Raw genomic sequence first — 14,410 nt, 5'->3', positions numbered from 1 at the left:
AAAGGAAGAAAACAAATAGCAAGCAAGCATTAGCAGAACTCAGAGTTAGTTTTTCATTTCCGTTTAACATATGTTGTGGACATGTGCCTGACACTTTTTATGCACTTTCAACATATTAAATCATTTAATCTTTGTAACATTGGTGAGAGATGGGCACTGTTGCCATTATCCATGTTTTACTGATGAGAATGAATACTGGAGCACAGAGACATCAAAAAATTTATCCAGAGCCACCCAGCTAGTGAATGGGAGAACTGGGCTTCAGATCCAGCAGTCTGGCTCCAGAGAGTGCGCGTAACCACTGGGCTGTGCTGCCTCTCAGTCATACTTCTTTCAGCGGCTGGTCGTCTTCCAGCGTTGTGATTTTATACTAGTGACATAACATGGCTGGAAAAGATAGTTCATGTCTGTAGGGTGCAGGAAGTTAGGTTCTTATGTCATGATGTCACCGTATGGGAATCATGACTCTGCACATGCCTTACCCGAATGTCTCATAACCACTGCCCTGTACCACACAGATTTTCTGGCCTTCACAAAAGCCTCTAGGGCAGCAGTTCCAGTAGGTGCTTGAAAGGACCTTAATAGTAACTGATTCATCCTTTCACCTTAAAGATGGGGACAACTGAGAGGAAGTAAATCCTAAAGTCTCCCTACTCTGACCTTTTAACACAACAGGGACCTAAGAGTGAGGCTTCCCAGGATTCAGGCGCTGGACTTCCTTGAGTTCTCACTCCTCATGGGGACCTAGCCGACCACTGCACTACTGTTCTTCCCGTGTTACAGAGCGCTTGAAAGCCCGGTGAGGAGGTGACTTGCCCAGTGTCGCACAGCCAGCTAGTTGTCGTTCCAGAGCCCTCAGTCTTCGTCACTTTGCTCCACCACGTTCCCGAGAGTACACTCCACCGTGGCCTGTGTGACCCCCTGAGACTGTTCTGTCAACGGGGTAGTAGAATAAATGAGATGGTTTACCTAAAGCCCAAACACGGTGCCTGACACATATTAAGTGTTCCCTAAGCATTGTGTAGCTGCTCCTGCTGTTACTAACACTGAAATTGGATGGAAGTAAAATCTGCTAGTAGATGAAGTGTTCATCTGTATCACTAGTAGCAATTGTGACGCCTAGTCTGCTTTAGGGAGTTGAACCTTAGGAAACTTTAGATGGTTCTTCTTTAAAAAAGAAGAGGAAAAAATCTTCAAAAAGGATCCCTTTTAGTCTTTTAGCGGTGTCTCTTGTGGAATCTATACAGAGGGACCAGGTACTCAGAGTCATTTGTGACCTGAAGAGAATTTGACACAATTTGCTGCTAGACATCTGGGCACTTTCGTTGGGGTAGGGGTGGAGGGTGGAGGGGGCCGGGGTCTGATGGTGGCAGGAGAAAGGCATATGGGGGAAGGGATGGACCACGTTACTGTATTGGCTGTGTCAGAATATTTCTACTGTGTGTTAAAGTTAATGGGGTAGAATTAGAGTCCATGTTCCTAAGTTTCTAAACTTCTGCCCCTGGGGGCCTGGAGGGAGCTTTGTGGCTTTCAAAGTCTCTGTCATGGGCTCAGGACCCAGTCTAATGGCCTGTTGAGAGCAGGCTTGAGGGGCAGAAGCATGTTTCCTCAAAGCAGTGACTTGAACCCTCTCTCCTGGTGGCTGTCTCAGCCTCCATTGTGTTCCCTCCTCCAGGGGCGTCTGAGGAGAATGGCCTGCCTCACACTTCAACTAGGACCCAGCTGCCTCAGTCAATGAAGATTATGCATGAGATCATGTACAAACTGGAAGTGCTCTATGTCCTCTGCGTGCTGCTGATGGGGCGTCAGCGAAACCAGGTGGGACCCCCACCATCTCAGAACAGGAGGGGCCAGGAGCAGGTGCTTCCTGGCCCTCGAGGTGTGCCAGGCACTCCGTTAGGCTGCCTCTCAAAGTGGCTGTGTCTCTAACCCAGCAGAGTGAGAGGTTGTGTTCCTAATCCCTGTTTTGCACGTCAGGAAGCCAGTCTGATTCCAGAGGTCATAGTCTTCTCACTGTGCTTCGCCATGGGCAGCATTTCTAGACAGCATTGGTGCCCAGGGCAGAGTGGGCAGCTTGGTCCTGTTAGCTGACCGTGTTAGCAGAACGAAGGGCCGATGTCTGGCAAGATGACTGTCCTGTAGATGCACTGGAGGAGTGGCCAGTCTTGTCAGCGTTCCGGGTAGTGGGCCAGAGCTTTATCAAGTTATGAAAACTAGGCAGCTACAGGGGCTCTCCAGACATGCTGAGGTTCCCTGAGCGTGAGGCAGTTCCCAGAGGGAGGAGCAAGGAGGAGAAGGAGGGTGGAAGGGTGTGGCAATCCTGTTCTGCTCTGGAAGGGTGCGGCACTCCTATTCGGACAGAGCAGTGGTCCTCTCTTGCTCCCTGCACCATTCTCCTGGGGGTGAGATGAGGCATGGAAGGAGAAGGGAATAAGGAAAGAGGGAGCTGGACACTCAACAGTGAATCCTTGAGCACCTTTTTGAGTCAGACGCTGCACTCACACAGCTCTGAGTGAGCTGGGTGCAGTTATCAAGTTAGGAGCAAGTTTAGAGAGGGGAGCCAGAAAGACTGGCTGCGTGAGGTGACATCTGGCATGGCAGTATCCTGAGGAAGATGAGGGAGCCAGACCTGCCAATTCCCGAGGCAGCCTACCCAGTGGGGGAGCTGGCTCCTAAGGTGGGAGTGTGCCTGGTGGGTTGGTGGAACAGTAAGGAAGCTGGGGGAGGGACTGGCAGAAGCAGTGAGGAGAGGAGGCTGAGGGTCACAGCGGGGCCAGTCGCAGCGGGCTTTCATAGGCCCTTTGAGGACTTTGGTGTTTATGTGAAATGGGAAGTCATGCTCTGGCTGTTGTGTGAAAGAGATGGTGGTGGCTGGGGCCGGCGTGCTGGTGCTAGGACTGGTGAGAGGTGCTTGCCTTCTGGATTTATTTTGAAGGCAGAACAGGTGGGATTTGCTGATAGGTCAGATGTGAGCCTAAGTGGAGAGAGGCGTTAAAGGTAACTTCCTTAACTCTTTCCAAGATTTTTGGCTTAAGCTGGTAGGAAGATGGATTTGCCATTTATTGAGATGGTTAAGACTGGTGGGTAAGAAGTGGAGGGCAGGCTTAGAGGGGAAGGTGAGGAGTTCATTTGGAACAAGTTAGGTTTAGATGTCTGTTTGAATTGGCACTTGGGTTACCTGCACCTGGAGTTGGGGGTCATCAGCCTGTGGTTAGTATTTAAATCCAGAACATCAGATGAGATCCTACCCTGACGTCCACAGCCCTGGGGCTTCTTCCTTCTGTGTGAGATGTATTTCTTATAAAAATATCAGTCATGATGTCTTACATGTGTTGAGGGCTTTTACTTTTTTGAGGCTCTTTTATAGTCATTCATTTTTTAATTTTGGGGGGTTTTGGTTAAGTTATACAACAGGTGGTGACCCCCACCGCACTTGGTACTTGAGAAACCAGGTTACAGAAAAGGGCCGTGCTCTCAGTCTCCAGGTGTGTAGAGCCAGGATTTAAACTCTGCTGCCCTGACTCTTCTGTCCCCTCACCACAACAGTTCCTGCTCCCTGAGCCTTCCTGTTACCAAGTTTTTAATGAATCACTGTGGTCTTTAGTTAAACTATGACTGGAGCCACTGCTTCCTTGGGAGGGCCATCAGCTGACTTCAGAATCCTGCCTTACTGAGAACCAGTGTTGTGCCGGCATGTCCTCATTTGCACACTTAGCATTTACTGAGTTCCTACTGTGTGCCAGGCACCATGGAGACATGGATTCACAGACTTTGTCTAGACTAGGACAGCAAGAGGAGAGGTTTCTCTGACCAGGCCTCACGGAAAGCTCTCCTTGGAATGGCCTTATTATTGTGGATTCGGGCCAGGTTCTCTGACCAGTCTTGGCTAACTTGAAATCACTAGACTGGAAATGCTCACCAAATGTCATAAGTTCCATCCCTCTGGTGCTAATGAGAGTAATACAGCAGTCACTTTTTTTAGCACTTCCTGTAACTCTGACCCTGCACTTCCACCACATGCCTTCTTGAGTCCTTTCATGTACAGCTTCATCATCCTTCATTTTCCATCCAGGGGCTCGGGCTCAGAGAAGAATGTTGCCCAGAGCCATAGCTTGATCATATTCTAGTCTCTCAAGATAAATTCCAGCCTGTGGTAGACTGGGAAAGGACAGACTTTCAGACCAGAACACCTGAGTTAGGGTGACATTTCCACCCCGGCCCATGTCAGCCCTGCTGAACTTCCCTTTCCCCTTGTAAAATGGGAATTGGTGGTCGCTGCCGCTGTGCTCCTGACTTTATCTGTAACAGATAGCTCTGAGAAGTAGTAATAACTTTGTTTTATGTTGTATAAAAAATTTTTTTAATAAATCAATAATTCACATAGTTCTGTATAAAAAGGTATAAGTAAGTATCAATGAACCTTTTCTCCCCTCTGATCCTGAACATTCGGGTTCTTCCATGAAGCATCTAATTTTACCAGTTATTAGTATCTCCTTCTAAAGAGTTTAAAGGTGTGTTTGTGTGTAGTGGGAGCAATGGTGAGGGGTGGAGTGAGTGTGGATGTTTTCTTTAAACCTCAGCAATCCTGACCGACTGTGGCTTTCTTTGTCCTGAAGAAGCATCGTACGTGCTGAGGCTTTGGTAGATCTTCACAGCACATTTGTCTTAATGCTTTTACCTTCCTACCCTGTCCAGGTTCACAGAATGATCGCAGAGTTCAAGCTGATCCCTGGGCTGAATAATTTGTTTGACAAGCTGATTTGGAGGAAGCATTCAGCATCTGCCCTTGTCCTCCATGGTCACAACCAGAACTGTGACTGTAGCCCGGTGAGCAGGGACCCCAACAACAGATGGACTTTACTTGCCAGGAAAAGCCATTCTTTGAGAGTAGAACAGAAACTGAAAGTCAGTCTGTGTAATCCCATAATTGGAAGCTACCTTGGGGAAGGATGTGACCCCACCCTCCACCTACCCAGAAGTCCCTTTTGAGGCCCTCCAGTCAGCTTCCCCTTGTACACCTCCGGGACGGGGCGCTCACTTCCCTCCAGACAGGGCCACCGACTCCACTCCTAGAATCCTGAAGTGCTTTAGGATATTTTCTTTTTTTAAGGGCCGTGGGCTCACCTCTACCTGATCTCTCACACGGTGCCCTAGAGAGTGCTGAACTGGGAGTCGGGAGGCCAGCTGTGCCACTCAGCTTTTTGGGAGAGCTTGAATGAGTCACTGAATCTCTGAGCCTCTGTTTCTCGCAAAAAGATCACTGGCCATCAGCACAAGGGGGAGAGTGCCGCACAGCTGTCAGGGCCCAGTGCCATGGGTCGTCTCTGGTCTCCAGGCCATGTTCTAGGGACTCTCCTCAGTGCTGCATCTCCCGGCTTACCATTTTTCTCTTTGGTTTTGTCAGACTGGACTTTCAGCCCATCCTTTGAGTTAACCTCAGGTGAATGTATTCTGCATTTCTAGACATTCTGTCTGGAAATTTGCCAAAAACTGCTTGGTCTTTTATTCATTTATTACTATTTTGTTCTTCTGTTATATTTTATCTCTTAAATCTTTATCTCTGTAATTATTCATAACATGCTCTTTTAATGGTCTTTTTTGAATTGCTGTGGGGTACTAATCTTGTCTGAGTCGCCAGACTCACCTCCAAGTGGAGTGTTGGCTGGTGTTCTGCAATGTTTAAAGAGAGGTCACCTTCATGGGGCTTGTTTTCCCTGTGAGTACCTGTGTAGCCAGGCCCTGGAAGTATTTCTACAGAACATTTTACTTTTGTCTGTCGGGAACTTCAGCAAGGGCCCAGTGTCCCAGGGTAGGTTTTCACGCTGAGTATCTTTGCCCTCCTGCCCTAGTAGCATGAGCCCAGGGTCCTCTTTGGGACCTGGGGGTTCATCTGCACCACAGCAGCACCCTGGCAGAGGCAGGCTTCTTTGCCAGCTCTCTAAGCTGGTAGGTGGGGTTTTTCTAACCTTTTTTTCACCAAATGTATACACTCCGCAGGCTTTACATGGGCCCATGGTTCTGTCTTGTCCCTGCCGAGCACTGAAACCCAAGTTCTGGCATGAATAAGTCTCATTTCCACTTCTCCACCCTGCCCATAGCTGCCAGCCATCAGCTCTTGTGCTTGCTGCTTTAAACTCGGTCCTTTCTTCTTTTCTAGTTCCAGGGGCTTTTCCTTTCTTTCTTATGAACTAAGCATAAGATTTAAAATAATTTCAGTTACTTTTTACCCAGTACGTTGGGGTGTTTTTAACAGGAGGGGCCCACGTTAGCTTAATCTGCTGTTTGTCAGATGTGGTTCTCAACAAAGGGTTTTTTGACTAAAGAGACATCCTCACTGTGAGTGAGGACAGAGGCTCAGGGGAGCAGAGTGACGCCCAGACTCTCACGAGAGCCTTTTGTTTTCCTTTGGAGCATTGTGACTATGGTTTTAACATCAAGGATGCACATGTATTTTAGGACATCACCTTGAAGATACAGTTTTTGAGGCTTCTCCAGAGTTTCAGCGACCACCACGAGTAAGTACGAGCCATCCCTGGAAGGAGAGTCGTTCCTCTGTCTTACCTCCTCTCTGTTGCATCCGTGACCTCAGCTCAGGAGGAGGACCTGGGAGCCGTGAGAGCCGCGGTCACCTCAGTGTTACCACGTGGGGCTGCACTTCCATGACACTAACAAGAGCTGCCGCTTGTCCAGTGCTTCCTTTATGCCAGGCACCACGCTGAGTTTTCCCTTAGCCCTCATGGCCACCTTGGAAGTGAGTGAGGAAGTTGCTGGCCCCTTGTTATCCTTCAGAGTCAATACATCTCTCACCGTCTGTCTCTCTGAACCAGGAGTGGACAGTGTGGCTATTCACAGGGGCCGGCCGGAACCTCGAATGGCCCAGGTGGGCTGAGTGTTCGCTTACTGAGCAGATAGAATATTATTCACCTGCACGAGGAAGTGTACTCTCTCCCATTTTCACTGAAACACATTCTGCCCTCTCATTTTTTATGTTTCACCCTTTGATGCAGAGTATGTAGGAGAATGATCCTCTGTTTAAGGAAACAGTGCAGGGAAGGGGTGAATGGCAGCTGACCCTTGACCTTGGCATTAGGGAGACCTTGGGGAGCTGGGACACACAGGCAGCTGCTGCTTAGCTCTTTCCAGCTGTTGATGTCCAGGAAACCGGGCCTGCTGTTGCACTGCTTCTGAGTTTTTCCCTCAAGGAAAGCCAGAAACTAAGATTTTTGTGAAAGGTCCTGATTTTTAAGTATTGTTTTAAATTCTTTTAAGTTCATGGGACATGGCCTGAGGACATGTGGCCTCAGGGGCCTTCTCTTCACTACTGTGGTCTGGATCATGTTAACCACTCTTTTTGAGAGGTTCTCTGTCTGAAGGCCTTGAGCTCCAGGAAGTATGTCAGCTCTCTGAAAAAGGCACCAGTATGTTCTGAATGAGTCCCTGTTTTTCTGAGGAATTGGGTCCCTAGCTTTCATCAGACTCTTAAATCTGATGAGTCATGTGCATAAGCTTGGATTTTTTGTATTCTACAGCAGTGCGAAATTGTGGGAATGTTTTTAATGGGAGTAACATGGTCAGGTTCCAGTTTCCTGAAGATTGCTCTGGGTGCTGTGTGGGATCGATGCCTGTGGGGAGACCATGTAGGAAGCTGGTTCTGTCCTCATGATGACAGCATGTGAAGGATGGAGGAGGGAGTGTCACAGCTGACTCAGGCCTACTGGTGGGAATGCTGGAATAGGGCCAGGTTTGAGGAGTGAAATGATGAGTTTGATTTGGACATCATTGAGTTGGAAGTGGCTTTGAGAAATTAAATAGTGTTCAGTGGCAAAAAAAAAATAAAAAGCCTAGAGATGCTAAGGAAAGGGACCTTGTTGGTGGCTGTGGCTAGCAGAGGGTGGGCATGGGGGCTAGGGAGGCTCCCACAGCCTGAGCGCTGCGGGCCACGTGCCCTGCCAAGAGTGCCGGCTCGGGGTAAGTGGTGTTGGGGGCGGTACCTGGGGACTTCCCGGATACTCTCCACAGGAAATGGGCAGGGGACTAGCCCAGTGTTGACTTAGCAGCCCCAGCTCCTGTCCTTTACGCCTCCAAAATGTTTGTTTCAGGAACAAGTACCTACTGCTCAACAACCAAGAGCTGAACGAGCTCAGTGCCATCTCTCTCAAGGCCAACATCCCCGAGGTGGAAGCTGTCCTCAACACTGACAGGTGAGCATGGGTGGGATGCAGCTGTGGCCCACAGCCCACCCTGGCTGCCTGTGTGCCCTGGGGATCACAGACGACTGCACCCAGGTGCTGCTGCGGCATCCCGAGGGCTCCTGTATGCCAGGCAGTGTCCTCACATCACTGCATTATCTCATTGGAGCCCCACAGTAGCCCTCGGAGCGGGGTGCCATCATCACCTCCACTTGACAGATGGAGCAGCAGGGGCTCAGAGAGGTCACCTGTCAAAGGTCATATGTGCTCTGTCCCTTCCCTTGTCACTCACCTTTGTTGACACTCTCCTTTCTTGCCCTCTGCAAAGTCCCTTCAGCTGGGTTATATTTGCCTCACTTTCTGGAGCAGATCAGGGAGGTCACAGGCTCCACAGGGGTCAGGGCTGGGGGAATTATATCCAGCAATAGTAGTTGTAATTCTCCAGCCTTTTGTTTTGTTTTGTTTTTAAGGTAGCAGAACTCTTTGTTCAGTGAGATTGAATATAGCCCCACCCTGATGCCTGGAGTGGATAAAAGTAGAGCTACCCTATTTGAAGAGGGAATTTAAAGGCTCAGAAGCCCAGCCTCCTTGATCCTCTCTCCCCCATGATGCAGTCTGAGTCGTTTCCTCATTTATTGTCTTTGCTTCCTAGACCAGGACTCGGAGGCCCAAAAGCTTGGGTACTTGTCCAGTGCCAGCTGGAGCTCAACCTGGGGCTCAGGGTACTCCCAGCCTGTCCCACAATAGTCACTGACTTTGCCCTATCTGCTAGACTCCTCTGTGGTGTTTCAACCCACTTTTGTTGTAAACAGCCCTCCCTCCAGCAGTTCTGAACCATATGTGACTCTGGATGTGTTTCTGGTCTCTGATCACTTGTCAGTGCGTCTGGGAAGGGAAAGCTGGCCCGAGGTGCGGTGCGAGTGCATTTGACTATTCTTTTCTGAGACTACATGAGTCCTTGGGGTACTCTCGACCCAGGTAGAGCAGGAGGACATCCTGTAGGTTTGGAAGTGTCCCCATGTCCCCACCTATACCAGCAAAGACACCCAGCCCCAGGGCCCCAAGACACAGTTTTTTGGCCCTAACAGCCCCTCCAATCTGCCAGTGTCCCTGTCTATTTCAGGAGTTTGGTGTGTGATGGGAAGAGGGGCTTGTTAACTCGTCTGCTGCAGGTCATGAAGAAGGAGCCAGCCGAGTCATCTTTCAGGTAGGTCTGGGACACACACCTGCCACTCCTGAGGGACCCAAAACCAAGTGTTTCTTACGCTGTTAGAAATACCTCCTTTAGTCAATGGCTTCCACCCCGGACCTCTGGTTGCTGGGCGTTTGACTAGCCTCTCTCCTTGTGTTGCCTCAGCACATACTTATTAGTTTCTGCTGCGTGCCAGCAGTGCATTTCAAGAATTGACCAAGCATTCACCAAGCACCTAGTCTGTGCTGGTGCTGGACAGGTGGAAGAGAAGTAGGAGACACTGTCCCTGCCCACATGGAGTTCCCTGGGTTATGGGAAACAAGCAGGAAAAGAAACCTGTGTGTGGATCGCAGTGTGGAAAGGCCCTGTCCCAGGAGCTGTGGGAGCAAAGGAAAGCCCTTCCCTAGCTGGGCTCTGGTGGGGTGGGCATGGACAGGGAGGGTGTCTCAGAGTTCCTGAGACTCATCTAAGTTGAGTCTTAGAGGCTGTGGACGGGAGTAGCCGGAGAGGGAGGCATTCCATCAAGGCTGGGTGTGAGTGTCAGTAGGCTTCATGCACATGGGTCCCCATCAGCTCAGCCTGCCTAGTCCTGACTCCCCCCAGGGATCCCAGCTCTGCCCTCCAGGGTCAGTCAACATCACCGACCTCTTGTCTAGGACAGGCCATCAGACGTGAACTCAGTAGCCCATCCACACACGTGTGGGGGTCCTGATTGCATACCCGGCCTGTATCCTCTCCTGTATCCTCCTGTTCCCCTGAAAGGGCAGAGCCTAGAGTGTGTTTTCACATGTGACTCGCTGGGCCAGCCCTTTGATCATATGCCGCCTTCTCTGAGACATACAGCTCCTTCCAGACAGAGCCATATAAAGGACTGTTACCTGCTGAGCTGTCAGCACCATGAGGATGAAAACTCTTGATGTGTCCCCAGTGCCCAGTCTGAGGCCTGATGTCTGGTAGATGTTCAGTAAATGTTGGGTAAATGAAAAGGCAGCAGATGTCTCCCAGCCCCTTGGTCAATGGAACATGGGCCAGAAGAGGGCAGCCTTAGCCACGTGGGCCAGGGGTCAACATTTGGGTCGCAGGTTTTGGCAAGCCCGGGCTGTGGAGAGTTTCCTCCGAGGGACCACCTCCTATGCAGACCAGATGTTCCTGCTGAAGCGAGGCCTTCTGGAGGTAATGGCCCGGAGGAGCCAGGGTGTCGGGTGTCCCCTCCCCCAGCCCCCAGCCCTGTGTATTGCTCTCCTGTCCCGAGACCTAGACAGCTGGTCAGAAGCAGACCAGATCTCTCCATCTCAAAATGCCAGTGCAGTGCAGACTGCCCTACTATTTCCCCTGCGTTTTAACAATGGGTTTCCCGTGGGTGCTTAACGGGTGATTGAGGGATGGTAAGAGTCTATAAAGTTATCAGGCAAGACCTTTTGACCCTGAGGATATTTTGCTGCTGATTAAAAGTTAATTTCCCTTTATTGAATGCAGAGAAAGCAAAATTTATAAAGCAGAGAAGGGCAAAATGTCCAAAGCTATAATTGGTTAAAAAAAGGGGGGATACAAACAGGAAAACTGACCCATGAATTATTATAAAATCCATAAGGGAAACAACTGATCAATATTAGTATATACAATTTCAGGACAAAGAAAGAGAAACAGTTTAACTGTCATAGAAAAACTTTATCAGGGAGTTAAATTGCTTTATGTTCATGATAAAAATTCATTGATTTTAGTGTAAACTTTTTCATTCATTAACATAAAGACAAACCATGGGGTCAAATGTGTCATGTGTCCTTAAACCCTCTGCTTCACTTGAATGGCCTCAGTACTCAGACAGTGGCCAGTATTACTTCTGGAGACAGCTCCCCACGCCTGGGAGCTGGAGATCCCTGGCCATCTTGCAGAGGCTTTAGCTCAGACCTGGGCAGGCGAGAGAGATTGTGGCTACGTACCTAACCCCACCCTCACTTCCTGGTGAGGTGTGTCAGGCCTGGCCCTGCCCTTGTTGCCAGCAGCATCCTCAGATGAGAATCTAGACAGGGGAGCAGGTTCCATCAATCTGGATGCTTGCTTGAAGCAAATGTTGTATGGTCTGAGCTACATGCCAGGCCTGGGGGAGGCAGGTGGTGGGCAACTTAGATGAGCGCAGCCTAGGGGCAGCGGCCATGTGCTCTTGGCCTCAGGGACCGGCCACCTTCCTTCCTTCCTTCACCCTGTCTTCCCTGCCCCCAGCACATCCTGTACTGCATTGTGGACAGTGAGTGCAAGTCGAGGGACGTGCTGCAGAGTTACTTTGACCTCCTGGGGGAGCTGATGAAGTTTAATGTTGATGCATTCAAGAGATTCAATAAATACATCAACACTGATGCAAAGGTAAGTCTAACCCAGGGCTCCTCCATGGGGTTTGCTGCATTGTCCGGAAGTGATGTTGGAGTCCTGGTCCTTGCCAGTCTCCAGGTGCTGGTTTTAAATTAGAGAGTCCTGGGGAGTCAGTGGGCAGTCATCAGCAAACATTCATGAGCCCTTGCTCTGTGCCGGGCACTGTGCTAGACCCTGGGTGTACAGGGATCACAGTCTCAGCTGCTCATGGGCAGGTGTGAGGGTGAAGCAGGTGGGCTGTGGAAGTGGTTCTCGTGCAGTGTGGTGGGTACTGTGATGAGCCCCAGAGGGGCAGGGCTGGGCCTGCTGTGTTAGCTCACAGTGGGTGGTGTAGGGGTGTGGCAGAACCCAGCTCATACTAGTGGAAGTGAAAATGAGAGGGGCCTTTAGTGTAAAACGCACTGGACATGGTGTCAAGATCTAGGTTGAGCTCTTCCTGGGGCTGCTTATAAGGAGGTGAAAACAGGTCACCTAGTTTGTCTTGAGTTTGGTCTTCTGGTTGGAAACAGCTGGGCCAGTGTAGGTGGGTGCCCTGCTGTGACTGTACACCCTGAGCCTTGGCCATCCCCAGCCATGAGCCCACCACCTCCCGTTTGAGTCCAGGCTCTGCTCCAGTTCCAGGTGTTCCTGAAGCAGATCAACAGCTCGCTGGTAGACTCCAACATGCTGGTGCGCTGCGTCACTCTGTCCCTGGACCGATTTGAAAACCAGGTGGACATGAAAGGTAGGAAAAAGCTGTAATGCCTGGGTGAGTCAGTCCAGTGTGGCTGCCACACTGGTGTCAAACACCCAGCCTCTAGCAAGGAGACAAATGTCTGGAAGTAGCTGCACCAAACACCCATGTAGTTGGGATCAAGGCGGTGGCTGTCCAGCTGATTTTCTTTGCTGCATTTACTTCTCTCGGTTATCCATGCTTCCTCTGATGAGCATGTGCAACATTTTCATAAAGGTAAAAAAAATTGTTGCCAGAAAATTATAAAAAACAACACACACTCTTCCTCCCTGGCCTGGAATTGCCTGGGATGAGGGGGGACCCTGGTGGTGAAGCCTGGGGAGGGCCTCGGGGAGAGCAGTCCCAGAGGGTGACTGGAGGAAAGGTCGTGGTGAGCTCCTGCTGGGGACTCTAATGAGAGCTCAGGCTTAGTGGGGCTGGCAGGGCAGCTGGAGATTTCTTCCTGCTGCAGCCAGGCTTCTGCAGTACTTTTGACAGCGAGGGCCTCCCAGCTTCAGAGTCAGGGCCCAAGGGGGGCTGGACTAGAAGGCTGGATGTCAGGCCCCAGACCAGCTTCTGAGCCCACTGCTCACACCTCTGCCTCTGTCCCCAGTTGCGGAGGTCCTGTCCGAGTGCCGTCTGCTTGCCTACATATCCCAGGTTCCCACACAGATGTCCTTCCTTTTCCGCCTCATCAACATCATCCATGTGCAGACGCTGACCCAGGTGAGAGGCCCCACAGGCCCGCTGCAGGGAGGGGAGATTGGAAACAGGTACCCTCATCCCCGAGCCACCTTCACCTGGAAGTGCCTTCCCTGAGACCCACTTCTTGGCTCCTAGGAAACCCTCCCAGCTATTCTGAGGACTTTGTCCAATAAGGGATCAGTGCCCCATTTTACAGAAGGGGCCTTGGGAGAAAGCAAGTCTCTAAGGTCACAGATGGTTCAGGGCAGAGTTGGGCTGGGCACTGAGTTCTGACTCCCATCCCGGTGCTCTGAGCCCCGCCTGCTGTGCAGGCTTTGGGGCTGGACCTGATATTGACTCCCACCTCCCGCACCAGGTAACTGTGCGGCTGTCCCTTCCCCAAGCTTCACACCCCTCTTTCTTAAAACAGGGTAATACTATACATCTAGAGGTTGTTCTTTTGTTCCTTCATCTAACAAACATTTAGCGAGGCGAGGCCCTGGGCTGGGGGCGCACAGTGAACAAAACAGACCGAGACGCTTCCCTCGTGAAGCTGGCAGTCAGGTGCTGAGTGAAGGAAGGTGAGCTGCCTGCATCTGGTGCGTGTGCCTAGCCGCCCAGGGATGGAATTTCCCGGGAAGAAGCGGCACCTGAACTGGTCCTAGAGGAAGAGTGGCTCTAACTGGCCTGATAATGATGTTCCCACCGGGGTGGGGTGGGTGGGGTGAGGGACTGGGACGGTGCTTAGGGTGGGATGCTGGCAGTGCTGGCATCATTCCTTTCCCCAGCTTTCTGTCAGCTTTGTGCAGGGGCAGCTCAGCACATGGCCTGTGGACTCTGCCAGAGACACCTGCCTCCCTGCCCAGTGGCAGCCCAGGTCCACCGGGAGCCCCTGGGGCTGCTGGCACCCACCTGACCCAGACGGCCTGGTCCTTGCAGGAAAACGTCAGCTGCCTCAACACCAGCCTGGTGATCCTGATGCTGGCCCGACGGAAAGAGCGGCTGCCCCTGTACCTGCGGCTGCTGCAGCGAATGGAACACAGCAAGAAGTATCCCGGCTTCCTGCTCAACAACTTCCACAACCTGCTGCGCTTCTGGCAGCAGCATTACCTGCACAAGGACAAAGACAGCACCTGCCTAGAGAACGTGAGTGCCCTCGAGGGTGCGCAGTCCCCGCCTGGGCCCTGTGACAGGTGGCTCTTTGTCCCCTCACCTAGGCCCTCCCCGTGGGATTCCGGGCTTGACCTGGGTCCTCCAGGTGCACCC

The 14,410-nt window shown here is 51.1% G+C and overlaps 1 protein-coding gene across 3 annotated transcripts in view; it reads left to right on the top strand.

Annotated features, from left to right (window-relative positions):
- TRPC4AP (transient receptor potential cation channel subfamily C member 4 associated protein) overlaps positions 1-14,410 on the top strand; it is a 61,996-nt gene that overhangs the window by 46,634 nt on the left and 952 nt on the right. Inside the window, exons 9-18 of one of the 3 annotated variants that reach the window (XM_074347191.1) lie at positions 1,676-1,818; positions 4,696-4,827; positions 6,457-6,515; positions 8,100-8,201; positions 9,313-9,396; positions 10,464-10,554; positions 11,602-11,742; positions 12,364-12,472; positions 13,074-13,186; positions 14,084-14,290. In XM_074347191.1, coding sequence (XP_074203292.1) covers positions 1,676-1,818; positions 4,696-4,827; positions 6,457-6,515; positions 8,100-8,201; positions 9,313-9,396; positions 10,464-10,554; positions 11,602-11,742; positions 12,364-12,472; positions 13,074-13,186; positions 14,084-14,290 — 1,181 coding nt within the window. Of the gene's footprint in view, positions 1-1,651; positions 1,819-4,695; positions 4,828-6,456; positions 6,516-8,099; positions 8,202-9,312; positions 9,397-10,463; positions 10,555-11,601; positions 11,743-12,363; positions 12,473-13,073; positions 13,187-13,631; positions 13,831-14,083; positions 14,291-14,410 lie in introns of those variants that run through there. The other 2 variants (XM_074347190.1, XM_074347192.1) reach the window with 2 other exon arrangements.

This window comes from Camelus bactrianus, chromosome 19 (genome assembly GCF_048773025.1).
Source record: "Camelus bactrianus isolate YW-2024 breed Bactrian camel chromosome 19, ASM4877302v1, whole genome shotgun sequence".
Classification (NCBI taxonomy): domain Eukaryota; kingdom Metazoa; phylum Chordata; class Mammalia; order Artiodactyla; family Camelidae; genus Camelus; species Camelus bactrianus.
The sequence above is the reverse complement of the archived record's forward strand: the minus strand, read 5'-3'. Positions and strand labels throughout refer to the sequence as shown.